Source organism: Eumetopias jubatus, unplaced genomic scaffold (genome assembly GCF_037043125.1).
Source record: "Eumetopias jubatus isolate StellerSeaLion01/CBP00866 unplaced genomic scaffold, mEumJub1_p1.0 scaffold_17, whole genome shotgun sequence".
In the NCBI taxonomy this organism is placed as follows: Eukaryota; Metazoa; Chordata; class Mammalia; order Carnivora; family Otariidae; genus Eumetopias; species Eumetopias jubatus.
In genome coordinates this window covers 27,892,680-27,912,300 of record NW_028274823.1, presented here as the reverse complement: position 1 = coordinate 27,912,300, position 19,621 = coordinate 27,892,680, and the positions used below count along the sequence as shown (strand labels likewise).

Here is a 19,621-nt window from a genome sequence, read left to right as displayed (position 1 = left end):
CGGCGAGAATGGGGGTGGTTGCGAGGTCCTGTGACCAGGTCTACAGAGTCCCAGGGACAGCTCAAGCCCGCCGGTCCACTCTGCTCTGGAATGCGAATCCCAGCTGCGGCTCCAAACCGCAGCTCTGAAGGAAAGGGCTGGGGCTGAAAGGGAGCGGGAAGTCTGAAGTTTTCCCGCCACTGGCGAGGGCGTGACCAGTGACGTAGGGCTCCGCCTTCACGAGGTGGTGGACGGAGGGCTCCGCCCTTAACAAGATGGCGACACTTGTGGCACCGGAAGGAGCTTCTAGATTTCGCCTCGATCCTGCCACCAAGGTGGAGGCGGGACTACCCTGTGGAGTGTGCCCGCCCCTTCCGCCGTGCGCCCGCGCCGCGCGATGGCGTCACAATGGTTCAGCCCTCACCCCTCCGGGTTCACGAGTTCCTGAGTCGTGAGCGTCGGCAACGGTAGTGACGCGTTTTGCCCGGAGGATGGCGGACGCCGGCTTGCGCCGCGTGGTTCCCAGTGACCTGTATCCCCTCGTGCTCGGCTTTCTGCGCGATAACCAGCTCTCGGAGGTGGCCAATAAATTCGCCAAGGCAACAGGCGCTGTGAGTGCGGCCTTGGGACAAGGGCTCGGGTGGGATGACCACAGGTCTTCGGGCCCTGACATGTTTAGGTTTCCGGGTACCGAGGTCTCTAGGGTCCGCCAATCCAGCCTTTGTGCCGAGCTCTCGGCGGTGACCCTAGAGCCTGGAGTTTCGGCACCTGGTCCCCCATGCAGTCTCACTAGATAGCGTTGAGTCTTGTTGCTTTTTTCTGTTGAGCGGTGCAGCGACGGCAGCGTGGGATCCTCGTGGCGCAGGTCACGTGGCTGGCGGAGTGCGGCATGGAGGAGGGAGCGTGGTGTCCCACCGGAGGCGTTGGAGGCTCTTGGTTCCTTCTTGGGTTTTACGTTGGCTGATACAAAGCGTGACTTGACCTTAACTCTCAGTCGAATTTGCCCGGGACTCAAAGATAAAATTGCTTTAGAAATGAGGGAAGGGATTTTCGTTAATAAAGAAGAAAGTGAGGGTGCTGAGCGCGAACCTGAGAAGATGAACCCTTTAACTAAAGTGAAGCTGATCAACGAGCTGAATGAGCGTGAGGTCCAGCTTGGGGTGGCAGATAAGGTGTCCTGGCACTCCGAGTACAAAGACAGCGCCTGGATCTTCCTGGGAGGGCTTCCTTATGAACTGACTGAAGGGGACATCATCTGTGTGTTCTCACAATATGGGGAGATTGTTTTTTTTTTTTTTTAAATCTTTTTTTTTAAGATTTTTTATTTATTTGAGAGAGAGAGAATGAGAGATAGAGAGCTCGAGAGGAAAGAGGGTCAGAGGGAGAAGCAGACTCCCCGCTGAGCAGGGAGCCCGATGTGGGACTCGATCCCGGGACTCCAGGATCATGACCTGAGCCGAAGGCAGTCGCTCAACCAACTGAGCCACCCAGGCGTCAATATGGGGAGATTGTTAACATTAATCTGGTGCGGGACAAGAAGACTGGGAAATCCAAGGGATTCTGTTTCCTTTGCTATGAAGACCAGAGGATCACAATTCTGGCTGTTGACAATTTTAATGGGATCAAGATCAAAGGAAGAACTATTCGAGTGGATCATGTGTACAACTATCGAGCTCCCAAGGACTCCAAAGAAATAGATGATGTGACCAAAGAACTCCAGGAGAGGGGCTGTGGGGCTCACACCCCCTCAGTGAGTTCGTCAGAGGGTTCTGAAGATGACAAACCCACAAAACACAAAAAAGACTAAAAGGAGAAAAAGAGAAGAAAGAAAGACAAAGAGAAGACTGACTGGGAGGTCCAGGCGGAGCAGCTGGCCCCCTGGTCACCACCCAGAAACAAGGTGGTAAGGGAAAAGGACGACCCTGGCTCTAAAAAGCGCAGCAACAGGAACTCAGAGTGGGGTCAGAAGTCAGAGCCCAGGGAGATGCGGAAGCACCAGCCCAGCTCTCCCGAGGTCAGGGCAACCTGCCGCGGTGGAGAAGGGGACAGAGAGAGGGAGCCGAAGAAAGAGAAGCTGAAGCATGAACATAGGTCCTCAACCAGAGAAGAAAAGAACCGAGATAGAGACCGAGGCCGAAGCTCAGACACACACTCCAGCCGGCCCAGTGGACGTTCTGAGGGGCGTAGTCAGCGGAGTAGAAGCAGGAGCCGGGAGAGGTCCCACGGGCCGAAGAGGGCCCGGCGCTCACGGGACCAGGAATCTTCTAACCCCGGTGACCGCAGGCACCACTGAAGCTGCGGCCTCTCTCTCTTCCCAGGAGAACTGGAACTGGAAATGTACTTGGTCTTTAAAATGCAAAAAAAAAAAAAAAAAAAAAGAAAGTGAATGAGAGTAGAGGCATGGTTCTGCTTTTAGGTATACCAAAGCAAAATTGAGCATCATAGCCCTGCCAAGCAGTGGGCTTGGATCTTTGACTTCTGGAATCAAACACATCTAGATTTGGGGCCAGGCTCTGTTTTCTTAAAATGTATAACCTGAACATCTTGCTGAACCTCTCTGAGTTTGTTTCTGTTCCTACGGGAGATGCCATCATCTACTTTAAGATTTTTGTGAATTTCAGTAACATGATAAATATGAAGTGGCAATCCCAGTGCCTGGTGCTCAGGAAGCATCAGTGAGTGAAAGCTGTTATCATAGTTACGGTAATCTAGGGTGTTCCAAACACATGTAAAAAGTGGACTAGGGATGTGAAAGGTTTGGAATCTCCCTAAAGAAAAGCAGTCATGGGGCACCTGGGTGGCTCAGTCTGTTAAGCATCCGCCTCGCTTGGTCATGATCTCACGGTCTTGGGATCAAGCCCCATGTTGGTCTCTGCTCAGTGAGAAGCCTGCTTCTCCCTGTGTCCCTCCCCCTGCTTGGGCTTGCTCGCTTTCTCTGTCAAATGAATAGGTAAAATCTTAAAAAAAAAAAAAAAAGATGCATGGGAAAACATCTTGAGAGAGGGTAGAGTGTAGTCTTTGACAGTCTTCTTAGCCTTTAAGATAAGTTTCTTCTTTGTGGCAGAATCAGGCTGCACAAGGACAGAATCAAATCAGCTTCAGAAAGGACTTCCTTAAGCTGGGACAGCCTGCCGTGTGATCTCCTACAACTGCTTTCATATTAGAACTGTTTTTTGAATTGACCATTAGGGAGGCTGCAAAAAGTATTTTCACAATGGGCTGGATGGACTGGGCCTTTCGGAATCAGGATTTTTTTATATGACAAAAACTAATCTTTCTGGAAGACTTACTAAGGGCCAGATGGTGATTCCAGTTGCTAAGTCCTTTATATGCATTATCTCTAATTCTCTCAACAACTTAATAAGATGTATAGTATTATCTCCATGTTATAGAGAAGTAAACAATCTCAGATTAAGTAATTTGCTCAGGGTCACACAGTAATAACAGGCAGAGGTGAGTTTCACATCTGTACACATCTAACTCTGAGCCTATACTCTTGTTGGTACTGTAATGCTTTGTGATTTTTTTTTTTGCATCAAATAATCTCTATCAGTGTAATTAATAGCTGAATGTAATTTTGTACTGAGTATATAATTTAGCTTTTTAACCAGTATTGGAGGCTGGTTTCCTATGATTTGGTATTATAAACCACATCTCAGGAAACACCCTCTTCCGTTAATGTTTGTGTCCTTGTTTCACAGGTAAGGATAATTCCTAGACGGTGCATTGCTAAAGCAAAGAGAAAGCAAATTTTTTTTTTTAAAGATTTTTTAAAATTTTTATTTGAGAGAGAGTGCGCACGTGCAAGCACGAAGGGGGCAGGGGGAGAGAGAGAGAGAGATGTAGACTCCTTGCTGAGTAGGGAGCCTGTCACTGAGCTGGATCCCAGGACCCTAGGATCATGACCTGAGCCAAAGGCAGATGCTTAACCGACTGAGCCACCCAGGCATCCTGGGAAAGAAGATTTTTTAAAAGGCTTTGATAAATAGGATTGACTAGGGATAGACGGTGACAAACTGTAGGAGTAACCCAAGTTTTTGATGTCAAAAATTGGGAAGTACATAAATAGGTTATTTTTCAAGTAGGAGAAGTCTCACAAAGATGTAACAGTTACACGAAATATAGCAGGTATAAAAGAGGTCACTTTTTTAAGATATTGTTTATTTATTTGAAAAAGAAAGAGAGCAAGCGAGCACGAGCAGCGGGGAGAGGGAGAAGCAGACTCCCTGCTGAGCAGGGAGCCTGATACTGAACTCCATCCCAGGACCTGAGATCATGACCTGAGCTGAAGGCAGACACTTAACTGATTGAGCCACCAGGCACCCAAAGCAGGTCATTTTTTTTTTTTTTTTTTTTTTAAAGATTTTATTTATTTGAGAGAGAGAGCATGAGAGGGGGGAGGGTCAGAGGGAGAAGCAGGCTCCCCGCCGAGCAGGGAGCCCGATGTGGGACTCGATCCCGGGACTCCAGGATCATGACCTGAGCTGAAGGCAGTCGCTTAACCAACTGAGCCACCCAGGCGCCCCAAAAGCAGGTCATTTTTAAAGAGAGAATAAAATAAAATCCGATTTCCCCCTAGAACAACCAGGACAAAATATTCTTATGAAGTTATTTTTTTCTCCTATAGACCCAACAGGACGCCAACGCCTCTTCTCTCTTGGACATCTACAGCTTCTGGCTCAAGTAAGTCTTCCCTGTACCACTGTGACTGTTTTTCCCCCAAGGAGTCAGGCTGTGTTCCCTGGTGTGGGAAGGTCCTGATCCCCCAAAAGTTAGCCTCATCTATCTCAGCAGGTCTGCCAAGGCCCCGAAGCGGAAGTTACAGGCAAATGGACCAGTGACTAAGAAGGCTAAGAAGAAGGCTTCATCCAGTGACAGCAGTGAGGACAGCAGTGAGGAGGAAAAAGCCCCAGGACCTCCAGCTAAGAAAGCTGGTAAGGTTGGACAGGGCATTGGGGTTAGTGGTTCCCAGAAAGGGATTTGTAGCCTGCCTGTACCATATGGCTGATTCTCACTGGGGTCTGTGGTTTTGTTCAGTTGTACCTGCCAAGCGGGCCAGTTTGCCTCAGCATCCTGGAAAGGTTGCAGCCAAAGCATCAGAGAGCAGCAGCAGTGAAGAATCCAGTGATGATGAGGAGGACGATGACAAGAAGAAAAAGCCTGTTCAGGTTTGCAACTTGGGAAAGGAAAAACTTGTTTAAGGGATTAGAAAGAAGAAACCTAAAGTCTTGGCTTGTAGCTTGGAACCAAGGTTTGGCGGTGGGTATATAACAGGTGACTATGGGGGTGCCTGGTTGGCTCAGTCAGTAGAGCATGGGACTCTTGATTTCAGGGTTATAAGTTTGAGCCCCATGTTGGGTGTAGAGATTACTTAAAAAATAAATAAATAAGGGGCGCCTGGGTGGCTCAGTCGGTTAAGCCTCCTACTCTTGGTTTTGGCTCAGGTCATGATCTAAGGGTCCTGGGATCTAGCCCCAATTGGACTCTGCTTAGCAAGGGGTCTGCTTTTCTGCCTCCCTCTCCCTCTGCCCCTCCCCCCACTCCCAACCATGTATGAGCATGCATGCGCTCTCTCTAAAATAAAATGAATCTTTAAATACATAAAACATATATAATAGGTAACCATGGAGGAGAAAATAGATGTATGAAGTTTGGAAAGGATACGTGAGGGTGAAGTCGTACTCTGAATCTAGGAACCCATTCTCTTTCCCAGGCGGTGGGTGGGGGTGGGCAGAGGGAGAAGCAGACTCTCCACTGAGCAGGGAGCCTGGCTTGGGGCTTTTTTTTTTTTTCTTTTTTAAAGATTTTACTTATTTATTTGACAGAGAGAGACAGCGAGAGAGGGAACACAAGCAGGGGGAGTGGGAGAGGGAGAAGCAGGCTTCCCGCGGAGCAGGGAGCCCGATGCAGGACTTGATCCCAGGACCCTGGGATCATGACCTGAGCCGAAGGCAGACATGTAACGACTGAGCCACCCAGGCACCCCTGGCTTGGGGCTTAATCCCAGGACCCTGAGATCATGAGCTGAGCTGAAGGTAGACGCTTAAGTGACTGAGCCACCCAGGAGTCCCTCTTTCTTTCTCCCTCCCTCCCTTTCTACCTTCTTCCCTTCCTGTCCCTTCTTCCCCTTTCTCTTTTCTTTCTTTCTTCCTTCCTCCCTTTTTTCTTTTTCTTTCTTTGTTTCTTTGTTTTTCTTTGTTTTTCTTTCTTTCTTCCTTTCATTTTCTTTCTTTCTTTCTTTCTTTCCTTTTCTTCCTTCCTTCCTTCCTTCCTTCCTTCCTTCCTTCCTTCCTTTTTTCCTTAAGATTTTTGAATTATTTTTAAGTAATCTCTATACCCAGTGTGGGACTCAAACTCCTAACCCCAAGATCGAGTTGCATGCTCTACCCAGTGAGCCAGCCAGGCACCCCAGTATTTTTGTTTCTCATGAAGAATTTGGTGTCCTTTCCAGAAGCTTTTTTTTTTTTTTTTAAGTACACTCTGTGTCACACATGGTGCTTGAACTCCTGACCCCAAGATCAAGAGTTGCACGCTCTACCAACTAAGTCAGCCAGGCGCCCTCAGATGTTGTCTTGCTCAGCTTTCTTTTGCTTTTACTGCTCCATTAGCTCCTAAAAAATAAAAGTCTACCATGGTTTCCACCTTAGGATGCCCTTTGGGTACCCAGAACCTCTTGCTGATTCTCCTCATTGTGTGTTTCCTTACAGAAGGGAGTTAAGCCCCAACCCAAGGCAGTTAAAGCTCCTCCTAAGAAGGCCGAGAGCTCTGATTCCGATTCAGACTCAAGCTCAGAAGATGAGTTACCAAAGAACCAGAAGCCAAAGACAACACCTGTGGCAGCTAAAGCTCAGACTAAAGGCTCAGCCAAACCAGGTACTATTTCTGTTCCCAAGAGACCAGGCTGGGGACTAGCTTGCTCTGGGAACTGGTATTAAAATTGCTCATTCAGGGGCACCTGGGTGGCTCAGTCGGTTGAGCTTCTGCCTTCAGCTCAGGTCATGATCTTAGGGTCCTGGGATTGAGCCCTTAATTGGGTTAAGATTTTGTCTCTCCCTCTCCCTTTGCCGTTCCCCATCCCATGTGTGCATGCTCGTGCGCGTGTGCTCTCTCAAAAAAATTGTTCATTCAGCACGGGTGAAATGGCACTAATTGTTGAGCTAGAAGTATTGATTAGTGTCCCCCCCCCCACTTAGGCTTTTTATTGGGGTTAGTAACTGGAGAAACAGTCTGCAGTGAGGAAAAATGTGTTTTTAAAATGGTATCCAGAGGCACCTGGGTGGCTCAGTTGGTTGGGTGTCCGACTTGATTTCAGCTTGGGTCCTGATCCCAGGGTCGTGGGGTTGAGCCCTATATTGGGCTGCACTCAACAGAGAGTCTGCTTGAGGAATCTGTCTCCCTCACCTCCCCCCAGTCTTGTGTGCTCTGTCTGTCTCTCTCTCTCTCTCTCAAATAAGTTAATCTTTATTTACTTTTAAATTTATTTTCTCTTAAATATTTTATTTATTTGAGAGAGACAGTTAGGGAGAGATCAAGAGCGGGGAGGAGAGGGAGAAACAGGCTCCCTGCTGAGCAGGGAGCCCAGTGTGATGGCGGGGCTCGATCCCAGGATGCCTGGTCATGACCTGAGCCGAAAGCAGACGCTTAACTGACTGAGCCTCCCAGGTACCCCTAAAATAAATAAATCTTTAAAAAAAAAAAGAGGTATCCATTTGCCATTCTTGTCCATTTCATAGATGATTTACATTCCCACAAATGCCATTCTGTTATGACCGCTTATACATCTATCCTTTGTGCTTTTTTTTTTTTTAAAGATTTATTTATTTATTTATTTGAGAGAGTGAGAGCACAAGATGGGGAAGGGTCAGAAGGAGAAGACGACTCCCTGCTGAGCAGGGAGCCCGATGCGGGACTCGATCCTGGGACACCAGGATCATGACCTGAGCCAAAGGCAGACGCTTAACTAACTGAGCCACCCAGACACCCTCCTTTGTGCTTTTCATTGCCATCGTTTCTCCTCTGTATTCACTCCATAGGACATGTGAGAATTTAAACTCTTTTCTGTAATATTCTTGTGATGACAGGTTATGATTTATAGGAGCTTCTCTGAATGGAAGTTAGAATGAAAGATTTCATAGGGCACATTTGAATTATTTATATTGTATCTTTTTTATTTTCTTTTTAAAGATTTTATTTATTAGAGCTTACACATGAGCTTGGGGAGGAGCAGAGTGAAAGGGACAAACAGACTCCCCTCTGGAGCCCAGAGCCTGACACAGGCCTTGATACCATGACCCTGAGATCATGACCCGAGCCGAAATAAAGAGTTGGACACTTAATGGGCTGAACCACCCAGGCACCACTACATCGTATTGTTTGTTAAAGATAGTTTTCTGCTTGAAATTGGTCAGGAAAGTCATCCTTTGATAGTCAGCCGTGACAGTCTCCCTCATGCCTGCTCTAAAGGCAAGAGAATTAATAGACTCCTAAGTTCTGAGCTAAAGGTTTTCATGGCCCATTAAGGCCTTGATACTTCTTACCCTTACCGTATTTTTCCCTTCTTGGGTACCCCAGCTCGGCTGGCACCTAAGCTAGCCAACGGTGAGGCGGCCGGCCGCAAGAGCAGCAGCAGCGGTGAGGACTCGGAGGCAGCGGCGGCCGTACTTAAGAAGGTTTGGATCATAACTTCTACCAGGGGACCTGGTGGGGGGTTGGTGAGGGTGTCTCCATTTCCTGGCAAGATTAGTTGGACCAGCTTTTTCCTGTGGTAACGAATTTTCTTTTTATGATGCAGACTGTACCTAAAAAGCAAGTTGTGGCCAAGGCCCCAGTGAAAGCCGCAGCTGCCCCTCCCCAAAAGAGTTCCAGCAGTGAGGACTCCTCCAGTGAGGAGGAGGAGGAGGAAGAGCAGAAAAAGCCCATGAAGAAAATGCCAGGTGAGGTTTTTTGTTTTTTTTTTTTTAAGATTTACTCGTTTTTTAGCAAGCACAAGCAAGCACATGTGCGTGGTGGGGCAGGGGGAGGGGGCAGAGGGAAAGGGAGAGAATCCCAAGCAGACTCCCTGCTGAGCACGGAGCCCCACCACCACACTTGTCTTTTTTTTTTTTAAATTTTTATTTCAGAGAGAGTGAGCATGTGTGCATAAACAGGGGGAAGCAGCAGAGGGAGAGGGAGAAGCAGGCTTCCCGCAGATCAGGGACCCTGATACGGGGCTCCATCCCAGGCCCCTGGGATCACGACCTGAGCCGAAGGTAGATGCTTAACTGAGGAACTCAGTTGCCCTGACACTTGTTTTTTTTTTTTTTAAACAGGTCCCTATAGCTCAGTCCCCCCGCCTTCTGCCCTATCCAAGAAGTCCCTGGGAACCCAGGCTCCCAAGAAAGCTGCAGAGAAGAAACAGCCTGTGGAGAGCAGTGAGGATAGCAGTGATGAGTCTGGTGAGTCCCCACCCATGGAGAATGGGTTTGGGGAGTAGATGAGGAATACAAAAGACAAAAATGTCTCTATGCCTTTTGCTTTTCACTGAAGCAAGACAGTGCTTAAGTTTCTGTGTGGGTCTTTGCAGCCTCCTTTTTGTTGCTTTTGGTTGGGTTGGGACTCTGGTCCCAGCCTAATGCCATAGGTTCTCTCCAGATTCAAGTTCTGAGGAAGAAAAGAAACCTCCAGCTAAGGCAGTCATCTCTAAAACAACCACTAAATCAGTTCCAGCAAAGAAAGCACCAGACAGCTCTTCAGACAACTCAGGTGAGGCATATGGAGGCCCTCAGGGCATTGGTAGCTCCAGGGGCTCTCTTCATTCTGATTTCTATCTATTCTTTGCTCTCTCTCTAGACTCTGACAGTTCTGAGGATGAAGCTCCTTCCAAGCCAGCCGGTACCACCAAGAATATACCAAGTAGGCCAGTTGCCACTCCCAAGCAACCTGCAGCTAAACCAGCCACAACTCCCAAGCAACCTGCAGGTAGTGGCCAGAAGCCTCTCACCAGAAAGGCTGATAGCAGCTCCAGCGAGGAGGAGAGCAGTTCTAGTGAAGAGGAAAAGACAAAGAAGACTGTCGTCACCCCCAAGTCCAAGGCAGCTGCCAAAGCAGCTCCATCTTTGCCTGCCAAACAGGCCTCCCAGGGTGGTGGAGACAGCAGCTCTGATTCAGATAGCTCTAGCAGTGAGGAAGAGAAGGAAGAGAAAATGTCAAAATCTCCAGTTAAAAAGAAGCCACAGAAGGCAGCAGGAGTTGTAACCTCTTCCAAGGCAGCTTCCACAAAGAAAGCAAAGGCCGAGAGCAGCAGCAGTTCTTCCTCTGATGATTCCAGTGAGGAAGAAGAGGAGAAGCCTAAGGGCAAGGGCACTGTAAGGCCACAAGCCCTCAAGACCAATGGGACCTCTGCACTGACTACCCAGAATGGAAAAGCAGACAGGGAAAGCGATGAGGAAGAAGAAGAAAAGAAAAAGGCAGCAGTGGCAGTTTCTAAGCCAGGTCTATATCCAAAGAATCTGCCTCCTTAGCTTGTCCCCCCAAATATGGGTGGGATATACACTTGGGGGATGGGGTGGGGAGAGGAGGCCCATGGCTAGGCTTCCAGTTGCATGCCCTGGGTGTGGGAACCCAGGAGGAGGGACACGAAACTGGTCTCCTGAGTCTGGCTTTTTGTTTTGTAGGTTCAGGAAAGAAGCGGAAGCAGAATGAAGCTGCCAAGGAGACAGAGACTCCTCAAGCCAAGAAGATAAAGCCCCAGACGCCCAACACATTTCCAAAAAGGAAGAAAGTAAGTTATCTTATTTTCTTCTCAGGAGCCAGCCTTTAAAGAGTAGAAAGGGGCACCTGGGTGGCTCAGTTGGTTAAGCATCTGACTTCTGATTTCCTCTCAGGGTCGTGAGATTGAGCCCCAAGTAGGGCTCTGTGCTCAGCGCGGAGTCTGCTTGAGATTGTCTCTCCTTCTGCCCCCTCTCCATTCTCTCTGCCCGCCCCCCAATCAATCAATCTTTAAAAAAAAATTAAAAAAAAAAAACAACAGTAGAAAGAAAAATCTGGGATCATCTTGACAACTCTCTGCCCGGCCTGGCGCTGGTGCACATGTGTAGCTAAGGAGGGCTTTTCTGTTGAATGGCCATTCTGTCTTTAATTTATTTCTTACTTCGTTCTTCTCTAGGGAGAAAAAAGGGCATCATCCCCATTCCGAAGGATCAGGGAGGAGGAAATTGAGGTAGATTCTCGAGTGGCAGACAATTCCTTTGATGCCAAGGTGAGGGGAGAGGGTGTTTGCCATTCTTAAGGGGGATGGATGGAAGAGAGGGCAGCTTTTTGGTTCAAGTTGCCTTGAGGAGGGAGAAGAAAGTAACAGGGCCTTGATGTTGTCCTTCTGTGTATTAACCACTTCTCTCTGCTTACCAGCGGGGTGCAGCTGGAGACTGGGGGGAGCGTGCCAATCAGGTTCTGAAGTTCACCAAAGGCAAATCGTTCCGGCATGAGAAAACCAAGAAGAAGCGGGGCAGCTACCGGGGAGGCTCCATCTCTGTCCAGGTCAATTCCGTTAAGTTTGACAGTGAGTGACCTGGGGCCATCTGTGGTGAAGCAGGGGTGATGATCCAAGACCAGTTACTTTCCCCAGTGGACTTGGGAAACCCTCAGCTCTATTAAGGAAGGGTCTTGGTGAGGACAGCAGTTTAGAATAGGTCTGAAGGCTTGGCTTCGTAACATCCTCTCTGGTCCTTTTCTGTGTTCGTAGTTTTGTACAGATTTGTTTTTGAGTGTTGAGTAGCAAGGACAACATAACGGGTGTGTTCTTTTTTAAGAAAAAGAAAAATTTTAGTTGTCATTCCCTCTCCCTGTTCTGTGAAAGTCCTCATACTGAGAAATTTGTATATTTTATATTAAATCATTTCCTATTGATTTTTGTTGTGATTTCACAGGTGGGTTCCCACAGATAAAATCTTAGCTATTGCCCAAGACGTAGTAAAGGTCACATTATGAGTTTTTATAATTGGAGAATTCTGCCTGTTGTGCACATTTCATCCGTCCTACCCCTCACAGCTTTGGGAAGGGGCAGTTAAGAGTGGTAAATGTATTTGTTTGCTAAGCATGCACTGTGTAGTTTATCCTCATTCATGGGGTTTAGGACTGATGTTTTCAGCGAGCATGGACTTAACTACTTTTTGGGATAAAATTTACTTTTGTTACAGGCAAAATTCTGGTGTAGTGTGAATGCCATGCGGTTAGTCTAAATATTTTGTTTTCTGTAATTTTAACATGTAATGTTTGTAATACATGTTTAGTTTTTTAATTTGAAAACAAACTTTTCTATTGTTCAAAGACTTTTTGATGACCCTTAATAGTACTAAATTGAGGACTGCATTTCCTTGTTTTTTACATTTTAGAGAACAAAATAACAATCTGAAAAGTACGTATCACTTGGTATTTCTGTTTTAGTGACAGTGGTGACACAGAATTAGTTTCATTAACTCCTATGTGGTTGGAAATTACTGATCAAGAAGGTGAAAGAATAAAAACTATAATTAAAAAGTTCAATCCTCAGTAGGAATTTGATTACATTAGTCAGGCAAATTTATAGGTAACCTGTGTGTGTGCTGATGGAAATGGGAAGAACCTTTATAAAGCATATTAGGTGGTAAAACTCGAGTAGGGTGGGATTGGGAGAGCATCCCAACAAGATTGTTGTGTTTTGTAGTTGGAACGTGGGAGCAATTGATGTGCCCCTTTCAGAACCTTAACTGTCAGTAACAGTGGAGGTAACAGTAAAAACCAGTGAGCAGAAATATGACTCCGAGGCCAAGTCAGCTGATCATAAAGCTGTAGGAGATGACAGTGCTTGGCCAGAGCAAGATGGGAAGGAAAGAGGCAACAGCAAACTCTGGAGGCTGGGACTGTTCCTGAGCTGGGGAAGTGTGCCCTAGCTTCATGGATAAGGTAGGTGTAGGTTTTAAGATTAGCCTCCCCTTGTTTGGATTCCATACTTGCCAAGTAACTTAGTAGTAAGTTGGTTTTCCATGTAACTGCCTCTAGGAGGAACATGCACCATTCATGCTGACATAGGTACATCAGTCTGCAGGGTAAAAGTTACCCATCTTACTACAAAATAATAAACTGGCTGGTTTATAACGTGTCTTGGGAATTTTTTATTGTGAGTCCAAAGCCCTCCCACCTACTCAAACCAGAACAATTTGGGTGCCAGTTAGAGGGCTGGAGTGAGACCTATGAGTTCACTGCAGACCTTCTTGGCAGCAGCTTGCTGGCTTTTCTTGGCCATACCTTGTCTCATGGTGCCTTGTCCAGGCCATAGTCCAGAATGTGTACAGTCTAAACTGGGGTTGGCAGAATGGCCTATGGGTGAGTCCAGCTCACGGCTTGTTTCTGTAATGCTTAGATGCTAAGAATGGCTTTTACATTTTAATTTTATTTATTTATTTGTTTTTAAGTAGGCACCACACCCAACATGGGGCTTGGTTTTTTACATTTTAAACGTGCTTGAAAGAATATGTGGCTGACTTTATGTGGCTCACAGGGCCTACCGTATTTACTAACTGGCCCTCTATGGAAAACGTTTGCTAATTCCTGGTCTAAATCAGTGATTTCACAACACTGGCTGAAAATTAGAATCATCTGGGAAACTTAAAAATACTAATACCCAAGGACCCATCCCAGACCAGCTGAGTCAGACTCTGGTACTCTGGTGGGGCCTGGGTGTTAGGATTTTTTTTTTTCTTTTTTTTTAAGTTATTGGGTGATTCTGATATGAGCAGCTGAGGTTGAAAACCACTAATCTAAGAGTGTTTGAAAATAATTGAATTGGGGTGCCTTGCTGGCTCGGTTGAGCATCTGATTCTTGGTTTCCGCTCAGGTCATGATCTCGTGGGTCATGGGATTGAGCCCTGCGTTGGCTCCGTTCTCACAATCTACTGGAGATTCCTTCTCCCTTTACCCTTCCCCTGCTCGTGGGCATACTCTATCTCTAAAATAAATAAATCTTAAAAAAAAAAAAACCTGGTATTTTTTTCATTCCTTTCATGCTTTCATTTTCAAATATACTTGTTAAATCTAATAGTATAAAATGAAAGTTAAAATTCCATCTTAGCTCAGTTTCCTGGGACTTGATTCTGTCTTCACAGTTTCTCTGAATGTACTATTATATGCTTCCACTCATATTTTTCCTTACACAAACAGGGTAGCAGTGTTTCATATGCAGTGTTTCGTAAGTTTCGAGCTCATTTTATAACACAGCAGCGCATTTTTAATGGCTGCATGATACTCCATCGTATGGAAATAGTATAAGTTATTCAAACCAGTAATGTTGGTAGGTGTTTCGGGTTTTTTCAGTTTTTTGCTACTACAAATAGAACCACAGTGGTTATTCCTTTTTTTTTTTTTTTAAGTAAACTCTACCCCCAGTGTGGGACTCAAACTCATGACCCTGAGATCAAGAATCACATGCTCCTCTGACTGAGGCAGCCAGGTGCCCTGCACAGTGAATATTCTTGTACACGAAACTGAGTATCTGTGGATTAAAAAAATTTTTTTTACAAGAGTTTATTCTTAATTGTACAACAGGATCTAAGACCTCATTCTAGCTATAGATGGCAACATGCTATGATAGGAAAGCCAGATGTTTATTTTTTTTTTTTTTAAGATTTTATTTATTTGACAGAGACACAGTGAGAGAGGGAACACAAGCAGGGGGAGTGGGAGAGGAAGAAGTAGGCTTCCTGGTGAGCAGGGAGCCCGACATGGGGCTCGATCCCAGGACCCCGGGATCATGACCTGAGCCAAAGGCAGATGCGTAATGACTGAGCCACCCAGGTGCCCCCCTTTTGCCACATTTCCTAATTCCACTTGTGGCCCGGGGTCCTTTCCCCATGGCCTTTTAGCTTCTCGAGTTTCTTGTTTCTGCTTGAATGTCTTAACTTCCTTTTTCTTTTTTGATTGCTGGGACTTCCAGTATTATGTTGAATAGAAGTGGCAGGAGTGGACATTCCTGTCTTGTTCCTGATCTTAGAGAAAAAGCTTTCAGCTTTTCATTGTTGAGTATGATGTTGATTTGGCATATATGACTTTTATTATTTTTTTAAAGATTTTTCTTGTGGCAACTGGGTGGCTCAGTTGGTTAAGTGGCTGCCTTCAGCTAGGGTCATGATCCTAGGGTCCTGGGATAGAGCCCCATGTTGGGCTCTCTGCTCAGTGGGAAGCCTGCTTCTCCCTCTCCCTCTGCCTGCTGCTCCCCCTGGTTGTGCTCTCTCTCTCTCAAATAAAATCTTAAAAAAAAAAAAAAGATTTATTTATTTGAGAGAGAGCATACACCAGAGTGGGGGGAAGGGCAAAGGGAGAGGAGAAAGAGACTCCCAATTAGATGTGGGGCTCAGTCTCACAACTCTGAGATCATGACCTGAGCTGAAGGCATAGGTTTAACTGACTGAGCCACCCAGGTTTCCCTGGATTATTTATTTTTTATTTTTAAAATATTTTATTTATTTGACACAGGGAGAGCACAAGCAGGGGGAACAGCAGGGAGAGGGAGAAGCAGGGAGTCCGACGTGGGGCTCAGTCCCAGGATCCCGGGATCGCAATCTGAGCTGAAGGCAGACGCCTAACCAGCTGAGCCACCCAGGCGCCCCTATTTATCTTTTTCTTAATAATTTGTAAGTGCAAACAAAACAAAACAAAAATTTATAAGTGCTCTTGATGTATTAAAGGGATTAGCCCTGGGGTGCCTGACTGGCTCAGTTGGTGGAGCATGCAACACTTGCTCCACCAACTGAGTAATATAGAGATTACTTAAAAATAAAATCTTAAAAAAAAAAAAGGAAGAAAAATAGAGATTAGCCCTTAATCACAGATTAAAGCTTTTTTTCAAGTATTTTCATTTTAAAATGGAATATAATATATATCCATTAACTTTTCTCCTTAAAATAGATGAATAATTTGTAAGCTTATTGTTTTGAAGTTTTTTTTTTGTTTTTTTTTTTTATTTAAGTAATCTCTACACCCAACGTGGCACTCAAACTTGTAACCCTGAGATCGAGTCACATGCTCTCCTGACTGAGCCAGCCAGGTGCCCCAGCTTATTATTTATTGTTTAAACTATGACTTGTTTTTTTCTTTTGCGTTTTATAAATATAACCCTTCCTAGCCTTGTTTGCCTTTTTAACTTAGTAGACCTCCTTTTCCCATAGGGCCTTACAAAACTCAACCTGCTCTGTGTGTGTGTGTGTGTGTGTGTGTGTGTGTGTGTGTGTATGCAGGTAAAGTGTTACACAAATGAAGCAGTTTAGTAAATTGTCTAACAGCATTTACTAGGAAGATTACTTAACCCCTCTGAGTCTACTTTCTCATACTTAAAATGACAGAGTATTTTATCATCTTGTCTGTAAAATCTGACTACCCCAGAGGACTGTTGTAAGGACTGAGGATTTATCTAAAGCACTTAGCACAGTCCCTGGCACATTGTAAGGACTCTCTGACTGCCACTTGCACAATAAAAGGGGATTTGGGGAATAACATTCCTTGATGTCCTTGTGATATGCAACATACCTTTTGAACAAAGTCTTGAATCGTATCTTAGAGTTAATGGTTATATCCAGGCAATATTTTTTTTGTTCTTTGATGTTTATCTATTTAGCATCTTCATTCATGATGCCAAATATTGATATGCAGAATTGATCCTATTTCTTAGGAACTTTAGTTCTGTGAGGGATCTAGAATTCCCACCCAATGCTGATGGGTTCAGGAACTGTTGCTGAAATCTCTAAATTCAGTGGATCCACACATATCATAGCTCATGCCCCTCATGCCCCTCTGCCGTGTACTTACTTCATATGGACAAAAGGTAAGAGACTTTCCAACACCTTGTAGGTTTGTGCTTTGCAGGTTATGTCCTCACTGCAACCCAAACCTGTTAGATCAAGTTTTCTCACCCTCAGCACTGGTACCATTTTGGGCCAGATAATTCTTTGTTGTGAAGGACTGTCCTGTGCTTTATGGTTTGTGTGGCAGCATCCCTGGCCTCTACCAGTGGGTGTCAATATCATTTCCCAGTTTGGACAACCAAAAATGCTCTTGATAGATAGCTAGGAATAAACCTAACCAAAGAGGCAAAGGATCTTTTCTCAGAGAACTGTAGAACACTCATGAAAGAAATTGAGGAAGATACAAAGAAATGGAAAAACATTCCATGCTCATGGATTGGAAAAACAAATATTGTTAAAGTGTATATGCTATCTAAAGCATTCTACACATTCTATGCAGTCCCTACCAAAATACCATCAACTTTTTCACAGAGCTGGAACAAATAATGCTAAAGTTTGAATGGAACCAGAAAAGACCCCAAATAGCCAAAGAAATGTTGAAAAAGAAAAGCAGAGCTGGCGGCATCACAATTCCGGACTTCAAAGTCCAAACTATGGACTTCAAGCTCTATTACAAAGCTGTAATCATCAAGACAGTATGGTTAAAAACAGACATAGATCAGTGGAAGAGAATAGACAACCCAGAAATGGGTCCTCAACTCTATAGTCAACTAATCTTCGACAAAGCAGCAAAGACTGTCCAATGGAAAAAAGAGAGTCTCTTCAACAAATGGAGTTGGGAAAATTGGACAGCCACATGCAGAAGAATGAAACTGGACCGTCATTTCCTTACACCACACACAAAAATAGACTCAAAATGGATGAAAGACCTCAATGTGAGACAGGAATCCATCAAAATCCTAGAGGAGAACACAGGCACCAACCTCTGTGACCTCAGCCACAGCAACTTCTTGCTAGACACATCTCCAAAGGCAAGGGGAACAAAGGCAAAAACGAACTATTGGGACTTCAGCAAGATAAGAAGCTTTTGCACAGCAAAGGAAACGGTTGACAAAACCAAAAGACAGTCAACAAAATGGGAGAAGGTATTTGCAAATGTCTCATCAGGTAAAGGGCTAGTATCCAAAATCTATAAAGAACTCATCAAACTCAACACCCGAAGAACAAATAATCCAATCAAGAAACAGGCAGAAGACATGAACAGACATTTCTGCAAAGAAGACATACAAATGGCCAATAGACACATGAAAAAATGCTCCATATCACTCAGCATCAGGGAAATACAAATCTAAACCACAATGAAATACCACTTCACACCAGTCAGAATGGCTAAAATGAACAAGTCAGGAAATGACAGATGTTGGTGAAGATGTGGAGAAAGGGGAACCCTCCTACACTGTGGGAATGCAAGCTGGTGCAGCCACTCTGGAAAACAGTATGGAGGTTCCTTAAAAAGTTCAAAATAGGGGCGCCTGGGTGGCTTGGTCAGTGAAGTGTCTACCTTCACCTCGGGTCATGATCCCAGGGTTCTGGGACCAAGCCCTGCGTCGGGCTCCTTGCTCAGCGGAGGGGGGGGGGGCGCTGCTTCTCCCTCTCCTTATGTCCCTTCCCCTGCTTGTGCTCTTTCTCAAATAAAATCTTTTTTTTAAAAAGTTGAAAATAGAGCTACCCTACTACCCAACCCAACAATTGCACTACTGGGTATTTACCTCAAAGATACAAATGTAGTGATCCAAAGGGGCACCTGCACCTTTGGTTTATAGCAGCAATGTCCACAATAGCCAAACTATGGAAAGAGCCCAGATGTCCATCGACAGATGAATGGATAAAGAGGTTGTGGTAAATATATACATGGAATACTACTCAGCCATCAAGAAAAAGAAATCTTGCCATTTGCAATGATGTGGATGGAACTAGAGGGTATCCTGCTAAGTGAAATAAGTCCATCAGAGAAACAATTATATGATCTCACTGATATGTGGAATTTAAGAAACAAAGCAGAGGATCATAGGGGAAGAGAGGAAAAAATAAAACAAGATGAAACCAAAGGGAGACAAACCATAAGAGACAGAGACTCTTAATCTCAGGAAACAAACTGAAGGTTGCTGGAAGGGAGAGAGGTGGGGGGATGCGGTGATGGACGTTAAGGAGGGCATGTGATGTAATGAGCAGTAGGTATTACATAAGACTGATGAATCACAGATCTGTACCTCTGAAACCAATAATACATTATATGTTAGTTAATTGAATTTAAATTTAAAAAATGGAAAGATAAAATAAAAATTTAAAAAATGTTCCTGATAGTGCCACAAGTCCCCTGCGAGACAAAATTGCCCCTAGTTGAGAACCACTGGGGAAACAGCTGAGTATCAAGTGATTTGCTTAGGGTTGATAAAACTGCAACTTGTGGCACATTGAGATAAGAATTCAAGTCTCTGTCTTTTGAATATCCATCTACCTGAATTCAGCATTGTTTGAGTATCTATATTGTACCAGCCATAGAACTCTTTGAGAGCTCAGTGTCTAATGGGGGAAGTTGGACCTGGGAACAGTTCTGTACACCATGCTGAGTCCTGACACCAATGGCCAGAGTAGCACCCCGCAGGGGACAAGCAAGGAAAGACTTAGCTGGCGTTGGCCCAGGATTCCGAGAAGAGTAGCAGCTTCAGATACAAGGAAGGCACATGCCATGCAAGAAAGGAAAATTTTCTAGTGGGAGAAGAGGGACTTTAGGATGGAGCAAGTGGAGGATGTGTGGGAGTTAGGGGCAAGATAATGCTGTCTGTTCAATGACAGTGGCCTTTTGTACCCGGATCAGGAGTTAGTACTTTGGT

The 19,621-nt window shown here is 45.2% G+C and overlaps 1 protein-coding gene and 1 pseudogene across 2 annotated transcripts; both read left to right on the top strand.

The window, feature by feature from the left end:
• Positions 1 to 416: 416 nt before the first annotated feature.
• Positions 417 to 13,093, top strand: NOLC1 (nucleolar and coiled-body phosphoprotein 1). Of its 2 annotated transcripts, none has more exons than XM_028098777.2 (13): positions 417 to 590; positions 4,607 to 4,662; positions 4,774 to 4,913; positions 5,017 to 5,147; positions 6,687 to 6,852; positions 8,551 to 8,648; positions 8,771 to 8,912; positions 9,288 to 9,413; positions 9,610 to 9,720; positions 9,808 to 10,449; positions 10,632 to 10,738; positions 11,123 to 11,215; positions 11,365 to 13,093. In XM_028098777.2, exons 1-13 carry the CDS (start codon positions 471 to 473, stop codon positions 11,521 to 11,523), a joined length of 2,091 nt encoding a protein of 696 aa, XP_027954578.2. In that variant the 5' UTR covers positions 417 to 470; the 3' UTR covers positions 11,524 to 13,093. The 2 variants fall into 2 exon arrangements, with proteins under 2 accessions (XP_027954578.2, XP_027954577.2); XM_028098776.2 differs by having other exon boundaries at positions 4,771 to 4,913.
• On the top strand, positions 1,057 to 2,272 carry LOC114205363 (RNA-binding motif protein, X-linked 2-like; annotated as a pseudogene).
• Positions 13,094 to 19,621: the final 6,528 nt, after the last annotated feature.

What these genes read in the sequence shown, in the direction of transcription:
- NOLC1 (XM_028098776.2), top strand. Translation starts at nt 471, where the DNA reads ATGGCGGACGCCGGCTTGCGCCGCGTGGTTCCCAGTGACCTGTATCCC. An exon ending in ACCTCCAGCTAAGAAAGCTG is followed by an intron (nt 4,914 to 5,016) that starts GTAAGGTTGGAC and finishes GGTTTTGTTCAG; the next exon opens with TTGTACCTGCCAAGCGGGCC. An exon ending in TAAAGGCTCAGCCAAACCAG is followed by an intron (nt 6,853 to 8,550) that starts GTACTATTTCTG and finishes TGGGTACCCCAG; the next exon opens with CTCGGCTGGCACCTAAGCTA.